The sequence below is a fragment of the Aptenodytes forsteri genome, unplaced genomic scaffold (genome assembly GCF_000699145.1).
Source record: "Aptenodytes forsteri isolate BGI_AS27 unplaced genomic scaffold, ASM69914v1 Scaffold2, whole genome shotgun sequence".
NCBI lineage: Eukaryota > Metazoa > Chordata > Aves > Sphenisciformes > Spheniscidae > Aptenodytes > Aptenodytes forsteri.
In genome coordinates, this window is record NW_008795695.1 from 4,733,615 (window position 1) to 4,754,621 (window position 21,007).

Below are 21,007 nucleotides of genomic sequence, written 5' to 3' on the forward strand. Positions count from 1 at the left end.
AGGGCCCATCTGACAAATCATCCTCCTCCCTTCCCACATCTCAGCTGCTTCACTATTACACGCAGAGCTGCTGTTCAAGAGTTTCGTGCCATGAACCTCACCCACTATTCCGACTCCTTTCACCCCAACTCTTGCCTCTCCAATCCACTCATCCTGGCATCCTGTTAGTTCCTGTTTCCAAACTGTCTGCCCACCCTGCAACTCTTAAGTCCTGTGCTAAGAGGCAAATGCTGTGTCCTCTTCTAAGCGTCTTTTAAATCTCTTCATTTGTTCCTCTAAGCATGCAAAGCCAGCATGCATTTCAACACTAAAACTAGCTTCATTACTGATCCTATCCTATGGAAAAGAAAAAAAAAAACCAACAAACGGGGGGCGGGAGGGGAGAGATGATGAACCTTCTAGATATCATCCACAGATAGGGGGGAGGAGATCAGGGCAGAGAGGGAGAAGAGATCAAGATGATATTGTGGTTTCACTCCTCGTCATGGGAACATGCACTCACTGCTTTCCTCTGTGAGCAGGGTATACACAAAATCCTGGTCTAGTATCCCAAGTGCTTTTGGTTATTGGAGTGGTAGAAACATGAGCTGGTTTTAGTACAGTGGCCAGTTGGGTTGGTTCGCCCACAAGAAGCTTCATACGTACACGATCTCTTCTCTTAAAAAACCCTAACGTGCTTTTTATCTGGAATTTCACGGAAGACTGCCACTTACCTTGTAATTAAAGCAATCAGAAAAAGTGCCAGACGTGAGGTAGCCTGCTCGACCCTAATTCAACACACAGGGCTCCGTGCATTAACACAGACTTAACTGAACACTCGCACACTGGCTTTCTCTTAGTGCTTTCTTCTGCACATGGGGAAGGAGGGAGAAGCCTATGTAAGCAGAAATAAGGCTGCATGGTCAACCACATTCTCCTCACTGCTTTTCAAGTCCTTGATTTTATAACACAAATATGTTTGCATGCAATAAGAAAACCAAACCAAAAATCTTAGCCCTGACAGGCAAATTCTGTTTACCACATCAGGTCTCTAAAGTCTCTCTTGTTTAATTACAGAAGATATCCAGCTGCTCATATTGTAAAACCTCAGAGTAAACAGGGTTGGACTTATGGTCTCTTCTAAACTGCTTCCCTGTCCACCTTAAGCACTTATTGGTTTAAATGCAACAAGCATTTCTATTTCTCTGTAGGTAGAAATTTTTACTCACAGAGAGACAGCAAAGTCCACTTTGTCACGCCCATTCTCAGTTTTACTCTGCTCGAGTACACACACAGATGATGAGACTACATCTGCTGCTCCTCTACAGTATTGCTAGAAGCAATTAACAGTTTTGTTGTTGGGGGGGCTTTTTGGGGTTTTTTTGTTGTTGGTTTCTTATAATTAAATTTCTGCAGGAATAAGGTTAAGTATTAGTGCAGTGAGACAGAATAATACCTAATCAAGTTAACAGGGTATTTTTATCTCAGAGTAACTTATCATGTACAAAAGATACGGACTGCCGTCCTTCCAAGAGGGAAAAAACAGGTAGCCAGAAGTAGTTTTTAAAAAAAAAAAAATCTCCTCCTTTAGGCATGATACAAGATTTCATCCACCCCCATTCCCTCTTTAAGGGTTGCCTGAAGCACTGTGTCACCGTACCAAGGAAGATGGGACAGCGTAAGCAGCTAGAGAGCCTGGGTCTGGTTTTCTGGATTCTCCTGCAGGCTGCTGTCCCTCCGACAGCACACGGCAGTGGGAGGAAGGCGAGACATAGTGCTCTCCTGGCAGCGGATCCTTTCTTGATCACATCAATATACGAAATGTCAGTGATCTGTATAAGACAACTAATATACAAGGAGGGTGTTTAAACGAAACTGTGTTGGCTACAGTACCAGCATCCAAGGGACTGCAATTAAGGCTCAGCTACCTGACCTGGATCTTCAGGAGCAGTCCTTAGCAGGACTATTTTTTTTAAAAAAGCAAACGTTGAAAGAAAAAAAAAACAAACAAAAAACAACCAACCAAACAACAAAGTCTGACCTTTCTTTTTCTTGTATTATCATGATGAAGATGAAACACTGTATTTCATCTCAAGCATGATATGTTTCAAAAAGGGCCGGCAGGGAAAGAACAAGATCTTGTGCCAGCAATTTCTGCCCAAAGATGGGGTACCGTTCTGAAGGTGTGAAATTAAGCAATTTAGTAGCTTTGTGAAAATCACTACATGTGGAAAGTTATAATTTCCTTTTCCCCAGGTTTTGAAAGAAATCATCAATATAAATGGGCTATAATACACATTTTAAATCATCAAATTACCTACCTGAACTAGTTTCACAAGCTTCACCTAAGAAACCTCCCACCTTTCTGTCGAACGGTAACATATGCGACTATAACCGAGAGTTGTTAGTTACGTCTGTTGAGTAGATCATAGTACAAAACATCCCTAAGCAGTAGCATAAAATCTATGAACATATACTTGAAAAAATATAACTGTTCTCTTTTCAACTATTTCCAAGTTCCACTGCTTACGAAATGACCTACTTTATGTCAAAGTTGTCCTCAGGGCCATGCAAGAACTGTCACAAAGTAACAGGCCTGGGAACTAATTTTTAATAATCTAATTAATTTATGCATTCTTGAGTTTACTGCAGAACTAGCCAAAGGGTAATTTATTAATCTAAGAGCCTAGATTCAGTTGTATGCATGCCCCGAGAGACAAACGCGGCTGTGATTTCCCTTTTCATGAAATCAACTTCAGGCTCTAGTAACAAGAATGTGAAGTGGTAATATAAGGTCATATTCTGAAACAGTGGTTGTACTCCATCATCCAGAATACAAGAAAACCATGCATGGTTTAGTCCTGTAGCAAAAGGAAATACAGAAAAAGTTTGGGAAATGTGCAAGTTAGAAACAGACTACCTGATGTTCTAAAATACAACTTGACCTTAAAAAAAAAAATTAGAAGTTGAACATGAGGAACGAAGCTATAGTAAGCACATCTGCAGAAAAGGTTCAGATCAGTAACATTTCTTGTTTGTGAACAGGACAGAAATGTGCATTCAGTGTTTTATATTTCCATGTCTTGGATTAGTCCTTTGAAACAGGATACCTACGATAATTACCTGAGTAGCTCTAAGATGACACTGCATTTTTTTTCTTTTAAATCAAACAGCAATGTTTTTTAATAATTCTTGTTCTTGTGCATGAGATGCACATTATATAGACTACAATTTTAGAATACAAACACAGAATATTTAGTATCCGTATAAAATAGTATACAAGTTTCCTTCCTAAAGAAATCACATCTTTCTTCATAAATATTTATAAATTTGTGTTGTTCTCCAAGTTGTTAAGTCTCTCTCATAACATTTGGTCCAGAGTAATCAGAACTGCCTTACCACTGTCTCGCACAGATACAGTTATTCTGCCTGCAAACTGCTCTCTTAGGACAGTAACCTGGAGAATACATGACTGAAGATAGATCAGGCATTTCTTACTTCCATTACCAATATTAACTGTATCTCAGATTAAATGAAGTTCACCGTCAAAGCTCATCTATAGAAACTGTCATTAAGCATTTTCTGAAGCCCTGTCTACTCAAGGGAACAGCAATTTGGAGCTGCTACCAAGACAGAAGTTCATTTAGTCTTTTATGTTTCATATAAAAAAAACTCGTCTGTGTTTCAAATAGAGGACTTTCTAAAATAACAATGCTCCCGAACACAGACAACAAATTCCAGTACTGCAGTCTGAACGTTGAATAAACTGAGCAAATGTACTCCAGCCTGATTAGACCCACATGGACTTATTCAGGATTTAATTTTAAACTTGCATGATACTTCACTCTGAAATAATTTTCAAATGCAGAAATACCCTTATGATACAAATGTTTGTACAAAGATATGCCCCCTGCAGCCCTTAAAAAAAATTCACTGAGAAACAAACTGTTGGAAACATTTCAGAAATTTGGACACTACACTTCAGGAGACGAGAAAACTTCCGTAACACTTTCACTTGCTTCATATATTCAGCTTTGAAGTAAGGATATTTTCCAAAAGAAAGGTTTTTTCAGCTTCCCCCCCCCTTCTTCTTTCCTCCTTCCGCCCCCTTTAACAATACTGCTGTCTTTTGTGCACTCCCACATAACCAGCTTCTTTTGAGTCAGGGAAAACAGAAAAACAAAACCAAACCAATAACCCAAGGAAACGCTGTTTCTAAAACAAGAAACTATATTAAAAAGTTGAATGTGTTTTCACAATTCTTTTCCAAAACAATGGAGAACTTTGTAAAATAAGAATAAAATGATGCATTATAAACATTGCTGGGACTTCCACAGAAATTTGTTTCACATTTCCATGTCGGGAAAAGGGAAGAGGGGGGGAGTCAGTAAAGAGCAGTGTGAGCGCCAGGCAATGGAGGCCTCAGCAGGTCACACAAAGAAGGACATCTGCTGAGGAAGCAGCTCGTACATACGTGGTGCAAATTCTGCTCTATATGGAACAGGACCTACTGCTCATGTCTTTGATAACACTCACAAAATATTACTGAAAGCTAATGTCCAATAGGATATTAAGAAATCGTCATTAACCGTTAAAAGTATTATGGCTCCCCAGATCACTTAGAATTCAATTTTACTCATAAATTGCACTTACTGTTTCTCTAATTCTGCTTCATGACATTTCAAATCCCCAAGGTGACGGGAGAAGAGAAGAACGGCATGGAGAGGTCTGTAACGACTGTCCCCTGCAGATATCTTTGCAACAAAACTTGGCAATTTGTCCAAGGAAGATGTAAAAATTCTGGCTTATTTTAGTAAACTGGTTGGTGCCTTCATTTCCAGTTGCTAAATTGGACTGAAAACCCAACTAATCCCAATTTTCTGCTAAATACTGTAGCTGCTAAAGAAATAAGCCATCACCCTGAGCCCGTGAATGATAACCATGTGGGTATTTAACAGGAGGACCTCCCAGCCATCTCCCCTTTTGAGAACAAGGGTTTTCAGCCAACGATCCTTCAGGTGAAGCTGTGCCCTGGCGTCCACAGGTGACTGCCAGTTTGAAAGCAAAGCAAGAAATGAAGTGGGCATCATCATCATCTGTGCTTTACCATAAAGTGAAGCTCTACCATCCTTTTTCTACAACAGACTTCCAAGTCTGCCAGTCTGCACACACACATACACACAACGCCTGTAGTGGCAGATTGAGTTAGCCATAAGTCTGAAACAGAAGTACACATGCAGTGTCTCCCAGGGCAATTCAGCTGCGTAACACTCGGTTTGCACTCTTTTTTAGTAAAATCATATCATCGTATTACTGTTTTTTCAGAGTGAAAACCCATGTAGCAGAAAATCCCCCTCTGTTGCTGCGTTACCACAGCAGACCCGCCTGGCTTGGTTTATTCTTCCAGCAGTGAGAACACATAAGGTGGAGTTCTCAGCCTCTCAGACCCACGCTCCACCATTGCACATTCGCAGCAAGCCCCACTACTCCAAGTTGTCCACACAGCACAGGAGAGGTTAGAGGCCAAAGCTTTTGGGTAATTCTTTCACTTACAGCTAATGAACATTGCTGCAGAGCTGACTATTGAACCTTGTAGACATGAGGAGGAGAAAGGTTCTGACAGAAGCTGCTCATAAATAGGTATATAAGCATCAAATCTAGATGTGCATTAAGTTCCCAGTCATTGAGCTGTCTATAGGCATCTGTACGTTTAACAGAAGCAGCTCAGAAGCGTGCAAACCAAAGAACAAACTGTCTTAGCGCTCCATCCCCCAGCAAAAAAAAAAAAAAAGCAGCTAAACATTTTCTTGCCAGCCTTCTTCCTCCTGCAGTCTGTTCCCACACAGATGGCAAAACATTTTTTGAGGCCTTGTACTGCATGCTCCACTGAAGTCAATGGGAACCCTGACACCGACTTCTCTAACAGAAAGATTGAATCCACCAACTCAAAGAAAGCCAAAAAAATGAAAAGTTTTTTTTTTTCTTCTCCTACAAAAGAACAATCTCAAGAGGATTAGGATGGTTGCCAAATGGAGAAACCAGAAGCACTTCAAATTGCTCCCAATGACTCAATTGACCACAGTGATGTTAATCCCTAGAGAACAACAGTGTTGTGGCATAACATTAAGTCCAATCCTATCCAACAAAACTTCCATGCCAATATACATAAGACCTTATTCTCAAGCAGAAACAGGATGTGCATTTCCAAGTGCTCAAAGGCATGCTGAGCAATGGAAGTGTTAGAATAAAATCAAAAAGTCCAAGTCAATTATGAATGAGATGTGTCGATCCTGAATTTTAAAGGACAGAGCAAGAGGACTGTAATCCTGCATCTGCTTCCCAATCCAAAACACTGTGCAGCTGGAACATGCCCGTGCACATGTTCCTCTGCACCATGCATCTTGCCAGCAGATCTCCCAACCCGCTCGCACAATGGGCAAACACCCAGGCCAAGAGCAAAGAGCACCCATCTCAGCCAGATACTGTCACAGGGTCGAAAGGGCAAATATCACCATGCATTCTCAGTCCATGTACTGTATGAATCAGGCTTTCAACACGAAATGAAAAAAATGATGTCTACTTAACATGAGTTACAGTGTTAACAGGTTGCTGACAGCATGACACAACTACTTGCCAAACTGTGACTCCTACCCTGGGTAAACTGCTCTGTTACTTGAAATCCGAACCACACTAGCTCAGTTAGGTGGTCCCAAAACATGATACAAAACCAGTTTCTACCATCTCCAAGTACATGGGGGGAATAGGTAAATACTTCCATCATTTTTAAGAGCTTAGCACCAACTCCACTCCACAGAAATACGAAGACATGACCATAAAAAATGCTCTACTGTGTTAACAAGACTTTGGTTTCAGACTGCAAATTCAGCCATTCCTGACTGCTGGCATTCTCAAGCTGTTTTCCTGTCTTGCTGATTGTTTTTTTTTTTAAGATATGCTGGGCTAATGGTATGGTAACATTAAAAATCAGGGAAGAAAGTGTGACCCTGGTTGAATATTCTTTAAAAAAAGCTAATTGAGAGAGCAGAATACTCTTCCTGCCCGAGTATTCAGTTATTCCCGTGCTGGACATCAGCGGCCTTTGCACAGATGAAGAGCAAGTCTCTCTAACAGAGCCCTACCAGGCAGGTACACAAATACCTTTCACAGAGGAAACAGTATATGAAAACCCTCCTTTACTCTACTCTTACTGCTTGGGGTGGCTTGCGCGGCGGGCAGGGGGGAAGGAAGTCTTAGCATGATGCAGATTAACATTTCCAATTCTGAAGCTAAGAAAACAGAATCTACGAATGCCCAGAAGATGACACTACATGCTGAGTACACCCACTGGCGCTGATGGAGTCTACCAGTCTAGTATCATCTCTCCTTGTTCACTGTGTAACAATTCCTCAATTAACCAGTTGCTTGAGGCAACTCATTAACATGCAATTGTTATGGCTGCATCCAACTAAACAAGCTCAAAGCACCTCAAGAAAAGGACAGTCTGTGTAGGAAAGCTCAGCAAAGGAGTCAAGGAAAGAATAACAAGAAAGGGGCTTCAAGTACTATTTTACAAGTACTATCAAATAACCTTTGGCATCAAACTGACTTGCCCTTCATCATCACAAGTGTTTACTACAACAGTATTTAACAGATTGGCATAATGAATAGTAGCCAAGCAGAAAAACTTATTTTTTGTATTAATTGGTACAGAAACAGGTACATTCAGAGTCATCATGGTAATCGCAACTCAGGTGGCAGTAATACAATCAAATAATTTTTGTTCTTGCATGATCCTCCAATTTGCCAATTCTTCAAAATCCAGAAAGAACTTAAGTTATCATACTTACTTTTAATATTAATCGTATGTCTCCTTCTTTTACTTTTGTTTCACAGTAAGGCTGGCAAACAACACATTTAATTTAAAATTATTTTTGGCACCCTTTCTCCAACAGGAACTAAGTTCACTGAATTGGACTGAAGTAAAAATAAATATATCAAGTTTGACCATTCCAATCCAGTACTTCTTGATGGAAAGGATTTTCAAACTGATGAAAGAAGAAACAAAAAATCCTTAACACTCGTACTGCCTCGGCTCATCCTGGGAGAGATTACTTCTCGCCTGGCAGAACCACACCTACGCTTCTGTTGAAACTTTCAGAAATGTAAAAAGCAGATCAACGCTTTAAATGCTCTTATCTTCAGGATTATGTTATGATGCAATCTACTTTATCACTGCGCTCTGCGGCTTAGCAGTTCCCATTGTTTAGCAGGGTAACTGTTTCAGAGATAAGCTTTAATTTCCTTAGTACTCATGGAAGTGAGACATTAAACTAGACTGAAGTTCCTTCTCCAAAGACTAATCTAAGCAGCGAAGTCAATGTAAGGACTCCTAGCGCAGTGTGAGCAGTTTTGCACTGATCTGTTGGTGCAGCCCTGTGACAACCGCCAGGCTGACCCTCTAACACCCCATAAGACAGCCCAGCGCTTCTCCCACAAGAAATTCTATGACACGGCTACACAATGTGATAAATTAATACATCCCATTAATTTGCAAATATCGAATCCACTTCTGCATTATGCTTAAGACAGGATCCTAGTTTGTTGAACAACAGCAACAAAGAACCCTAATCTTAGAAAACAGCACGTGAGACTGATGCTCCTGAGCGCAGCCACTCCTCCTTCACGTCCAGCTGCAAAACCCTGGCAGAAGCAAAAGCAACAGCAAAACCAGCAGCAGCTGGGACTTGACATTTGAGATGGAGGGTCCATATCCTTTTTCTCAAAAAAGTTATGGCAGGCCTGTGGAAGAAGAGTTTAGCAAATGACCCAAGAAAACTAAATTTCAGATCGGATAACCACTACAAAGATACATCAAATTTCTCAGTCTTTCATTCATCTGTCAATTCTCTGTCCTTCCTGCTGTCATCATCCTGCCTAAAAATACCAGCCTTCTTCACATTTCTTTATTTTCACCTGCCTTCTTTCCTCTCCTTTTCTGCACAGATTCTGGTATTTTGAATCTATTTGCTCTCCACTTATGTTCCTGCTGCTGCCCAAAATTAAATCATGGAGCCACATTTGCATCTCTGATTAACATGTGGCCTGCTCTTCTTTATAGGCTTGATTGGACATCTGTCTTCTAGACCTAATAACATCCTTTTTTTCCCATTTAAATTGTTCATGTTATCTATCGCCAGAGAAAATTTGCTGGGGAAATTCAGGTATTAACTGGGTATGTTCTTCTGAAAACACACAGGACCAAGAGGCAGAAAGATGTAGTGCCTTCAGAAATATCTAAAAAGCTTCTCCTTCCCAGGCTGTTCAAACACCATAGCAAAGCCATCCTCTGGTCAGCTGCCATAAGAAGGGAAAGTCCTGCCTTCCCCTTCCACCTCTCCCACGTTAGCACTCCAGCTCATCTGACCCTCAGTGAGTCAGGTCGCCCTTTTTTCTGTTTGTTTGCAGGAGTTAGCTTTGTGCCAGTTCAGCTCCCTAAATCTCATCGCAAGATCAGACACATGCTAAAATCTGGCAGAGCAGAAAAGAGGAGGAGGAGGGGAAGAAAACTGACTCTTTCTGGAACAGCATGTACCGCTTTAGCTCAACGCTTCTGCTAAACCGCTCTGTAGCAGCACTCCTGTTAGTTTGGTAAGAAACTCTAAAATTAGCTCACACAATCTGACCGTCTCATAGGAGAGACTGTTTGTTCTTGCTATAGATCTTAAGCTACAACAGCTCAAGGTGCCAAAATTAAAAGTATGCAAAAAAGTGGGGACATTCAGGAATTTTGAACCTGGCTGAAATCGGGAGACTTCTCGGTCCACCACGTTGCTCCAAACCAGAGCGGTGCTCTTGTATGAAACGCCTCAGGTAGATGAATGAAACGGTGATAGGAAAACATCACAATACTGCTCAACAGAGCAGCTCTGATCTGTACTGGCATCAAAACCTTAAAAGCCATCTACCAGACCTCAGCAAGAAATCGCCTATTAGCATATCCACTGATGTGTTCTCTGCAATAGCTCAAAATGAGAGCTTCTATGACAGTCTCCTCTAAAATACTAAAAAGTACACATGTACTAACTTATATGGTATTACAAGTTTAGCTTTAATAAGTTCAGTCTTATCAAATCCCCTTAGGTTCCTTGTTTAGAAGCATAAATGTAATTTGGGCTTCTTGGATGATCTCTTCTGATTTTTTTTGTTCTTAGATGGAGCGTACAGACTTGCCAAGCTGTGTGGGAACTGGGACAAGCAACGTTAGCTGCAACACTTCACAGATGTTTAAAGGAATACTCATCAAAATCAAATTTACCATTCTTTTTTAAAGTCTGTAATTGGTTCAAAGAAGGAAAGGCAAAAAATACTAAAGATGACCTTTAAAGGTCACTTCCAACCCAAACTATTCTATGATTCTATTCTATCTTGATACTGCCTCAAAAAACAATAGTTTCCCCATGTGCAACTCAGAAGTTGAGTTTACAAAGAAGCCATTTATTAACCGCAACTCTTTGGCAGAGCTATCTTCCCAGGCCAAGTGGAAGAAGTGAGTAATGAATGGAAGAAATCAGGTGTTTTATAAATGCTTAGTTATCACTGTTCTTCAAGACGACATATGACTTAGGATAAGAACCAAATCAATTAAGTTGCATTGGTTAACATTCTAATAGAAACATTGTGTGGTTTCTTCAGACAGCTGGAATTGGACATCTTGCATATCATTAAATTTCCACGGGGTCAGTGCTTTTCTGACCTACAATGGTATTTATAGAAAGAGAAACTATGCCAGCAAGAAAAAATTTTGCATCAGACCATATTTCCTCATATCCAGATTAACAGTATTCATGTGTCAATACTCATATCCAGACAGAAGAAAAAATTTAAACATGGTATTGTCATTGCTGTACAAGTAATTTTCCTTTTTTTTATGTTAATATATGCAACAGCTATTGGCACTCACAAAATGCAAAGTTGATGTTTTAACAGATATTGTGATGCATCTTCTAAACACTAAACAGTATCTTTCTAGTATCAGTATCTCCTGTCTTAGCTAAAAAGGAGGACACTTTCCCTTTCCCTAGCAAGGATTCACCTTAAGGCCTCATAACAATCTGGAATAGTCTTAGGGAACTTAAATCCAATGGTCTGTTTTCAGTCTCAACATTAAGCCAGATACCTCAAGAGCGCTGAAAAAAACCTAAAAATCTAAAATCCTCACCTTTCCAACTTTTTCATTAGCAATTTGCAGTAACACCCCTTGAGTGAAATTCTCACCCCACTTGAGGGGAAGAAAAAAAAAAAAAAGAAAATTAGCAGCTAAAATTCTGTTTAAATTATTAAAAACCCCATGCTATATGTATATAAAGGAAAAAGATGGATAAAGCCATCAATAGTTGGCCAGATATTCAGAAACCTCTCCATGATTATAAATTATAATTAATCCACAACCATCTAGAACAATATTCTGTAAGGAGCACACATCTATAAAAAAAGATTATCAGTGGGATTTTTTTATTAGCCAGAGGTATACAGTATTTGGAAAATTAAAGCAGGCACTCAGTACAGTACTAAATAATTTTAATTGGATAAAGGCTAACCGGATGATAATGCCGCCGTATGAATTAGAAAGCGGTGGTAATAAACTGCTTGGGAAAAAGTGGAATGTCCCAGAAATCAAGAAATATTTCCTCCATCCAACCTTGGGGCATTGCCCTGCTATGAATTCAAGCAAGCATCACCTTCCTGACAGCTTCAAAGCTATGGAGTGAGAGAAACTGTCCTTCCCTTTTTTGTTTTTGCCTGCAGAACTGACAACTGAAAATATGTGCATAATGCCCTTTTACTTGCAAAGACAGACTTCTGAACATGAACCTATTCTGTGCTACCAATCTAGACAGATCAGCCCGCTGCCTGCTACTAATAAGCTTCATATGCACCGTTACAGTGAAATAAACACATCTGTAGTCAATCTTTCTGATTTCCATATATTTCAAAGTAGATGGATGAGGGTGAAACGGGGGCGGGGACAAGAGGAAAAAAAGAAACCTGCCCCCCAAGAAAAGAAAAAGAAAGAAAACCCCCAGAAGAGAGTAACATTACCACCACAAGAAAAAGCAATAAGATACAGCCCAGAAAAACTATAGAGCCATCCATAAGGGATGCGGATGACCCAAAAAATATGGGATGCCACCAAGCATACTACCTATTCACACATACACCCAGTCATGCACAGAGACATAATGAAGACCCAAAAGACCTGAAACCCCTAAACACTCAAATCCACCCAAACACCCAAATCCTGCTAGTAGCCTCTCAGCTCTCAGGAGCACCAGTCCCAAGAAGGAGTCCCACTGGCACCCATCCATCTGCAGAAGTACACTCGCAGATGCTAGGGCTGCGGTTTCAGTGCCTTTAATGGGACACAAGTCTGAGATTGCCAGGGCATGATTCCTGCCTTATTCCATCCCTTGTCCATTTACTGCTAACACTTCTCCACGAGTCAACGCTAACACAGAAGCTGGATCAAGGAACTGACCTACTTCTGAAAACATCCCTCCCCAAGAATAAAAACTGCCTCAGAGTGGAAACTGCCAGGAGTTAAAGGGGACCCAGGATAACTTCAGCAGAAGTGGGACAGATCTGTACCAGACAGAAATGTCCATGCAAGCATGGTCTGAAAAGCTGGAGGAAAAGAAAGTAGATTAGCATGGGCATTTCCTCCTCAAAAGGGCTGAAATGTAACAGCTGTATATTTATAATAGATTTTTCTTTACTTAAGGTAATCATCACACTTTACGGCTAGTACTTCTTAGGCTTACAATGTTATTTATTTAAGGAACAGCTGCTACCAGTCCATCTCAGAGCTACGCAGTGTACGATGTTTGGGAGATGTATCTGTAAAGAAAATAGCAGACAGCTTACTACGATAACTCTGTATGTAAGAAGGAAAAAAGAATGGTGAAACACAGCAGTAGAGGTCTGCTGTGTTGTCCCCACCAGGACACCTTCCATGCAACATCACAGGTGCAGGAGAGGTAACATCTCTACAGACCACATGCAACACTCCACAGCCCTCTCGGAAGTTTCTTAGGCTTCAATAAGGTCAAAAGTTGGGCCAGTCGAGCTTCGCTCCCTTCCCTAGGCGCACTGAGAGACTTGTGCAAGCGTGGTTAGCTGGTCCTTTTGTAACCTTAAGGAGCAAACCACAGAGCCCAGCATGCTGATGCTAATGCAAAACGTTTTCATCTTGTCTTTTATACCTCCAATTCAGCAAACGTCTTCTGACATCTTGATCACATGCTAAATGGTTGTCTGCTAGTTCAACTATGAACCAAAAAAGGCAATAGGACTACCCTGCATACAGCCATTGCATTCATATATTTTAGAAGGACAGAAGAACCAATCGTATTCCTGGCACAAACGTTATGCTGGTGGAACCCGCCGATAAAGTTGAGCCATTTATCTAGTCCATCATATCTGTGAAATTCAAAATTAATCTAGGGGAAAATGGAGCATCACAGCTTCATTAAACACCGCAGTACACATTTACCTAAATATATATTTATGCAGACAATCCTACTCCGTTTTCATCCTTTTTCCTCCCTCAGCCTCAAAGCAGAAGCACCCTCCTTCCACAAGAAAAACACGTTACTTCAAAAGGAGTTGGAAAATTTATCATAAAAGCAGCAACATACTAAGATCCTGATGTTTTTCATTTCATTTCTTTTCGAGACATGCAAAAAAAGGTCTATGTAGGGAAAAAAATGAGAGAGGATCTTTTTATTATGAACAAAAGAAAGGCAGGCATTATCTCGCAACATATGCTCCAAGTTTTATTAGTCACTTGATTTGAAATATATTTAAATGGTAGACTACAGCCAGGGCTAAAAAGCCCAGTCTTCTTTCTCAAGAAGGTTATATGGTGAGCATACCAAGGTTTAACTGGAGGATAAATATAACATCAGTAGTAGACCCTATATTTCCAAAATCTAAGCCTTCATTGAAGCAAATGAGATTTAAGCACTGGCAGACAGAGTGAACTAATTCAACTTTTGCTGTGGACCAAAAGCTAAGTAAAACAAAAGACCTCAATAATCAATCCAAAGAGTGCTGAGATACTGTTCACCCAAACTTTTAAGCATGACTGTGCACATCTCAGAGTATACCAACACACAGTTGCCTTGAAAATGTCATTTGTTTTTAAGGACAGTCTGTGCTGCCAAAAATCTGTATGTTTTCCATGCTGTTTCATTACGTGGATCTTTTTCCTCAGAGCAAAATGTATGGCTTTTTAAGCTGATGAATTTAAAGCAGCGCAGGTTTAAAATTAATTTTCTTCTTCAATACAGTGGCTATTTGGTTTGAGAAACTAGAAAGAGCACATTATGCAGCCTAGATAAAAACAACAATTCATATTAGGATGAAAATGACAAGGTAACATGGAGAGAAACCATTATCAAAGCAGCAAGACCATTTTCATTGTGTCTCAAATTCTCTTCTCAAAAGAAAAGGCCAAACTATTTTTTTCTTTTTAAATCTTCAGCATCCCTGCCAGTTCAACAAACCCTTTAACAAATCTCTAGAAGCTCTCAACAAGGACAAAGACTAGAGAGGGAGGGAACCGCTGCCATCAGTCCTGCCTGCCTGCTTCTGCCTGGCGTGGGCCCCAGGGCAACAAGCACGGAAGGATTATTAGAGATGATGGCAGTAGGGAGCCAAGCAAGTAAATAAAAATGAAGATGGGGCAGTTGTTTGATGGCCCTTTTGGCCCATCTACAAAACAGGGGACTTGAGGACTACTTTGAAGCCAGAGGTTGTGGGGTGAGTTAACGTCAAAACCTTATTATGGTCACATTCCAGCTTGTACTGGATCTGGCTAAGAAGTGGCTTTGGGTTTCACCTGCAGCTTACCTAAACACGTGGCATAAACACAGAAGATTTGAGCAAATGACAAGATCATCCTTTCTGGAAGTATTATGATTAGAGATTAGAAATGTCAACACTGTTCTGTCAACAGTTATAATGAATTATCTGTTATCTGAATTTACCCTACTATTTTCTGCTCCACGTAACACAAAAATATAGTTAAGAGCATAGCAGTGTGCATTTATAATTAATTTTTTTATTTCTGGGGAGGACTTCTGCAAAAATAGACATTCAGTGCAAGATGCTCATGGATCTCAATGATGTTTAGAAAGAACACGGACACATGTCATGACTTTACAAAAGAAACCAAGCAGTCATGATGTGGTTTCAGCGATGCCAGGTATAACACTTGCCAAAGCCAACATATATTCTACATCTGAAAGTTATTCTAAGCACCCAGCCAAAGATCTTGCAGCAAGCCAGCTGCTGATTACACGGCGCAGCTAGATCGCCAGGCTCCGGGGTTTACACTCCATCTGCTCAACCATGCACGTGATATCCAGACCCAAACTAGTTTTACTGTAGTTTTGGTTTGGTCTTGGAAAAAAACCACCCAATTTTGAGAACCATTCCTTTCCATTCTGTTCAACTCCATGCATACTTAAAATGGAAATGAACACCTCCAAATGAAACTAAGTGGGGAAAAAAAACATGCATTAGACAAAATGAAATTTTTGCCAGCTGTGAGTGTTGGTTTTACAATTCATTTTGGACATGAGTTCAGCACAGACGGCAAAATAATTTCAGTCCTTCAAGGAACTCATATAATGTATCCTAATTACTAGACATAAAATTCAGCACATAGTAGCTGTTCGAAATTGTTAATATAGTAAAACATACACCAATATCTTCCATCTGAACACTCATTCTGTTTAAACAGGGAACTGAGCACACCTAAATTAACTTCCTACTCTACATATTCATGTGACTCTGAAAACACATACTTTGCCAAAGGGCAGGCTCCGGATCGGTTTTATGAAAACTGTTTAGCAAGACAAGGAGCTGACAGGCCTCCAGCACGAGCACAGCCTGCTCCGAAACACACCTTCCTTCAACAGTAACGTGCCACGCCAGTGCTTGAACATGTGTGGGTAGGGGTACCTGGTTTCTTCCACAAAACAACAAAAAGCAAAATCCAGGAGCAGTGGTCCCCACCTGTTTTAGGACATCAGCTAACCACCCATCAGGGGCTGTTAGGAAGAAACTTTCCCCAGGGGGCTAGTTACCCAGTAATTTTGTATGGCAGGGTTTTTCCAGCATCCCTCTGAAACAGCTGGTACTGCAGTGTCAGCAGCAGGACTAGACTGACCGATGGCTTGATTTGAAGTGTCAGCTAGTACACTCACAACACGTTAAGGATTTTGGCATACACACAGGTGTAACCACTCCATTTACATTTATGCAACATTGCTCTAGCACCTGCAGCACTTGCATTTGACAGCTGTTTGCAGATCAGGCCTATGCCCTTCTACTTTTCAATAACGGATACAATTAATATAGTGGCATGCTAGCTCGTTTGAGATTAAAAGATACCACTAGTAAATTGTACTTCTCTAACCAGCATCTCATTCCACCCAAGAAAGCTTGATTTTGCTGTATTTAAAAAAAAGAAGAGCCACTAGCTTAGGCTGAACAAGGAAGAACGTGCAGATTTGAAGGCAGAGGAGATGGATGTGCTCTGCTTCCAGAACCACTTCTTGTGACTTCAGTGGCAGAGTTTAACTGAGCTCAAGGAAGTTAGAAGGTAGCACTCAAGTATCTTCCATTTCCTTTCAAATAAGTAACGTACGGTCTGAGCTTTGTCATCTTTAAACCGTGATGTGTTGTCCAAATATAAATCCAGACAGTTCCTGGGCTGCACTGAGCTCCCACTCAAAAGAAGCGAAGCAACAAGTGATATACATCTTTAAAACATGTAGGCGGTTCTGCTTATTCCCCGTTCCTCCCTTTCTGCCCCTGCAATGCTCCTCTACTGCTACTTCCTGCATCAAGACTTCAAAATCCACCTACGCTGGCAGTGGACGAGGAAAGGCAACGATGACAATCTCAAGGAAAAGATACAAGGTTCCCAGTAAATGTAAGCCCTTCTGTACTTCATGCACCTTCCAGCCCAGTGCTCTACATCTGGCCTGGCATTGTCAGGAAAAGCTCTAAAACAGCTTTTAGGGAGGCCGAGGAACACATCTACTTGTAAATTCTGCTGCTGAAAGGGGAGATTTTATTTCTTATTTTTTGTTAAGATACCTTCCATGGAAGAAAACAAAGCCAGAGGCTTACACAGAGTATCATTTTGGATTAACCGGAGTTTCCTGATAAAAGGTACAAACTTGTATTATTTTAGAGCCAAGGAGCCACAGAGCAAGATCTCCACTGTACTTGCTCATTGAATTTCTGCCCAGTTGGCTCCTTTTGACATGCCCCTGGTGTAGGAGAAACTGGGTGCATAAGCTACCTCTACAGGATCTACCGCAGTAGAGCATCATCTCTTGCACTACAGCCACAATCACAATGCCGGTTGCAGAGCTACACAAGGTATCTGCAACAAAAACCAGGATGGACAGATTTGTCATTGGAGATGCAGGCAAAAGTCTTACCTTCCCTTGTTCCCTGTCATTTCAGGGCTCTGCTCAAAGCTGGGGAAAAAACCCAGTACCTCAGCAGAGTGGTACTAACAGCTGCTGCTACAGCAAGACCGAAGAAACAAGGAAGCTGCCACGGTGACAGAGAGCATGAAGAACACAGATTCAGGCAACGTACCTGTCTGCTTGATTAGCAGAGCACATACGCTCAGCCTCTGCCTATACTGAGGAAAAAAAAAAGCACCCCAAGAATTAGCAGTCCTCCTTTTGGGGAAAAAAGCAGCATGAACAGGAGAAAAGGAAGGAAAAGGTCGTATTTGGCAAAAGTAATCAAGAAGGAGGTTTTTACCGGCATACTATTCCAATGCTAGAGGTACCACATCTCAGCCTTGATGCCTATTGCTTCCTGCTAATGGAAAAATACGAATTTACCCCATTCCCTGGGCCTGACAGCAAGCACTGTCTATGTAAACAGCAGAAGGCAAGAGGAAAACCACCTCACTTGTTACTCCCAGGATACTAAGCATATTTGGAGCATCAAGCAACAAGGTGTGCCCCACAGCTGAGAAGCCATTTTGAGTTGCATTTACTAGCACTTCTCTATAAATTAATTTCTTTGGTAGAAGTGGGTGCTTTTATCTGACTCTTCTGCTTCTCTTGTCAGGTCATGGGAAAGTTAAACAGTCGCAAAGCAGTAGTGCCCTTTCCTGGCCAAAGTCAAAGCCCACCATGCTACAGACCCGGGCGCAGGGAAGACTACCGAGAAGAGTCTCACTGCACCGGGAGCTTCTTTCCACCCTGCCAGGCTGGGTCAACTTCTATGTGGCTTGTCCCTTTAACTTGCTGTCAGCAGATCCAACCTTCCTAACACTTGCTATCTATTTCTAAATTTATTACCAGTATTAAAAAATAGTGGCTCACATGATTCCTCCCCACCCCCACACCAGCTGCTGACACAGAGCCCCGGTGATGCCACATGCTCTTTCACCCCAGACCAGCCTGCCCCTTCTATACCAGTGCCCTACAGCCGGTTGTACTGCGCAGCTCAGGTGTGTGGGATCGGGCGGGACAGCCAGAACAACTGCAGTTTCCCACAAACCAACAGCCTACTGGTGAGCACAGCAAGGAAAGGGTTTTTAGCCAGATCCGCACAGCGGAACTGCTCACTTGAAGTTAAAGAGAGCACGCTGCTTAATCACACACCCATAATAATGTAGATTGACTAAAACCAGTAAGATGCTCGCCCCATTTTTAGGGTGTAGACCCGCCAGCACCTTGCCCCACGACAAGGCAGAACCCCCTACGCTATGCTTTTAACCATAGCTAAAGAGACACTCCAAAATCATGACGCGATCATCTAATATGAAGCTAATGAACTGTCAGCACACAAATCAAGGCTACCATCCATCACACTGGAGTTTAAATATTTACCCTTAGTAACACAAGTAACAGAAGGTCTCTCCTCTGTTTCTCCAGTCGGGAGAAAATTTCAGACTCTCAAAAAAATTCAGGTTAAAAGGGAGCTACAGAGGTCATCTAGACCTTCCTCTGCTCCAAGCAGGGCTTACATTTCAGCCAGATCACATTGCTCTGGCCCTTGTTCAGTTTAGCTCTCCCAGTCTCCAAGGACGGAGACTCCACAGCCTGCCTGGGTGCCTGTGCCACAGCAGGGCCACTTTCATGGCGAAGAATTTTTTCCTTATGTGCAGTCACAGCTTTCCTTATTATTCCCTTTGTCATCTAACAGTATATGGCTACTACCTTCTGACTGCTTTTGCTTTCCTCTTCACTTTATTTTTAAGAGGGCTTTTTTTTTTTTTTTTTTTTTTTAAATGCCACCCAAAATTTCAAAATCACCTGACATTCAGCTGAGATTTGCAATTTGCAGTCCTTGTTCTGGAATCCTTCCCTACCTGCAGCATTTGTAATTGAATTGCCAACCTACTGAGCTATTCATGCCTTAAAACCACCTGAACTTTCTACTCTTACTTCCTGTAAATTCACATATTTCTTTCTGTAAGTTTAGAAAGATTTGCTACCTTGTGGACTTTTATTCACTGACTGTCTACTTCCATCTCCTTATTCCTTCTCTCACCCTCAATAATTTCATTATGCATAAATTGACTTTATTCAGATAATTCAAAGAAGACAATGGAAAACGAGAAGAAACCTCTGAAACCTTACTAGTAGGTTAGGTTTGGTATTTTTGTTAGTGGTAAACAAAAATACCATGAATTTCACAAAGTAATACTTCTAGTAAAGAGACAAAGCTACTGGTGAAGAATCAATTTTAATAGCCATGACAAGTTCTTCCTTAAAATGAATATTGCTAGAAATTCAGAAAAAACTGAACAAAACACTGCAAGAAACAGAAGGAACAATCAACGGGTGAAAGAACAGGAATGAAGATGCTAAGAGAGCAGAAACCTGAAGAGTGAATTATCTTGCTTTCTAAAGAGGCATTTTCACAGGAATTGGTTTGACATTTAGGAAGCAAAACAGCTACTGCTATACCAATAAGCAATAGCCCCTGCTTAAAAAAAAAGGCAGAGATGGCATAGAAAGACATAAGGACTAAAGCGATTCAAGCCGTGCCCTTTTGTTTCATGGCATGAAATCCGCATTTTCTTTTCAAATTGTCACACGCTGGTACGAGGTTATCACGCTATCACAGCATGGAGACAAAACAAAATTAGATCCACAATCTGTTCTTAGGACATAAGTGAGCAGGTAATAAGTTTCTGCTCTCAAATACAAAACCCAGAAAGAACAAGGGCATTTTAAATAATAAACTGTCACCTCAGCTTTATTCAAAATACTTTATAAGCAAGAAGTTCATTGTGCATATACTATACAAAATTATCCCCCAAGGGCAGAAGACAGAGGGACAAAATTGTCAAACAGCCTCAGTGACCCCCAGCAACCAGGTTTTGAAGCTGTTTTAACAGGCTCTGGGGAGAACCTCTTTAAAAAGGACAAAAGCGCAATGGAGCAGAAGAGGAAAAAAAAGAAAGGGAAGGTTCCTACAGACTCAGCTCTCCAGCACGTGCCTGCACTTTGGTGCTTCAGAAGAACAACCACCGCAGTTGTTCCCGAGGACAGTACTTACTTCCTGGCAGTACTGGAGAATCCCTTCCTTCGTCCCGATGCAGGTCTTGGTGCCGGAGGGGTCCGATTCCCACTTTCCATTCTGCACGTTCATGTGCATGTTGAGTTTCCCACAGAACATGGCAATTTGAGGCTCTGCCAACAACCCAGCATTTCCATCGGCAGGCACCTGGGAGGAGAAAGAAAAATAAAAGTTTTAATCTCACATCTGACAGTTCAGTCCATCCAAAGCAGGAACAGCTCAAGCAAGCCTGAACCAAACTCTAGGCTTAGCCACCCATGGCAGCAAAAGCTGAAATTGTTTGATTCAGGCAGATTTGAGAAAAGTAAATAAGGTCTTCACAGAAATCCAGAACACAATAGCATAACACAGAGTTTAAAGCTGTAAAAAAAAATCCTTCTGGGGCCCAAAATGA

The 21,007-nt window shown here is 41.2% G+C and overlaps 1 protein-coding gene across 2 annotated transcripts in view; it reads right to left on the minus strand.

Moving 5' to 3' along the window:
* APP (amyloid beta precursor protein) overlaps positions 1-20,761 on the minus strand; it is a 194,194-nt gene extending 173,433 nt beyond the window's left edge. For both annotated transcript variants that reach the window (XM_019473070.1, XM_009282925.2), the window contains exon 1: positions 20,593-20,761. In XM_019473070.1, coding sequence (XP_019328615.1) covers positions 20,593-20,712 — 120 coding nt within the window. In that variant the 5' untranslated portion in view covers positions 20,713-20,761. The remainder of the gene's footprint in view (positions 1-20,592) is intronic.
* Positions 20,762-21,007: the final 246 nt, after the last annotated feature.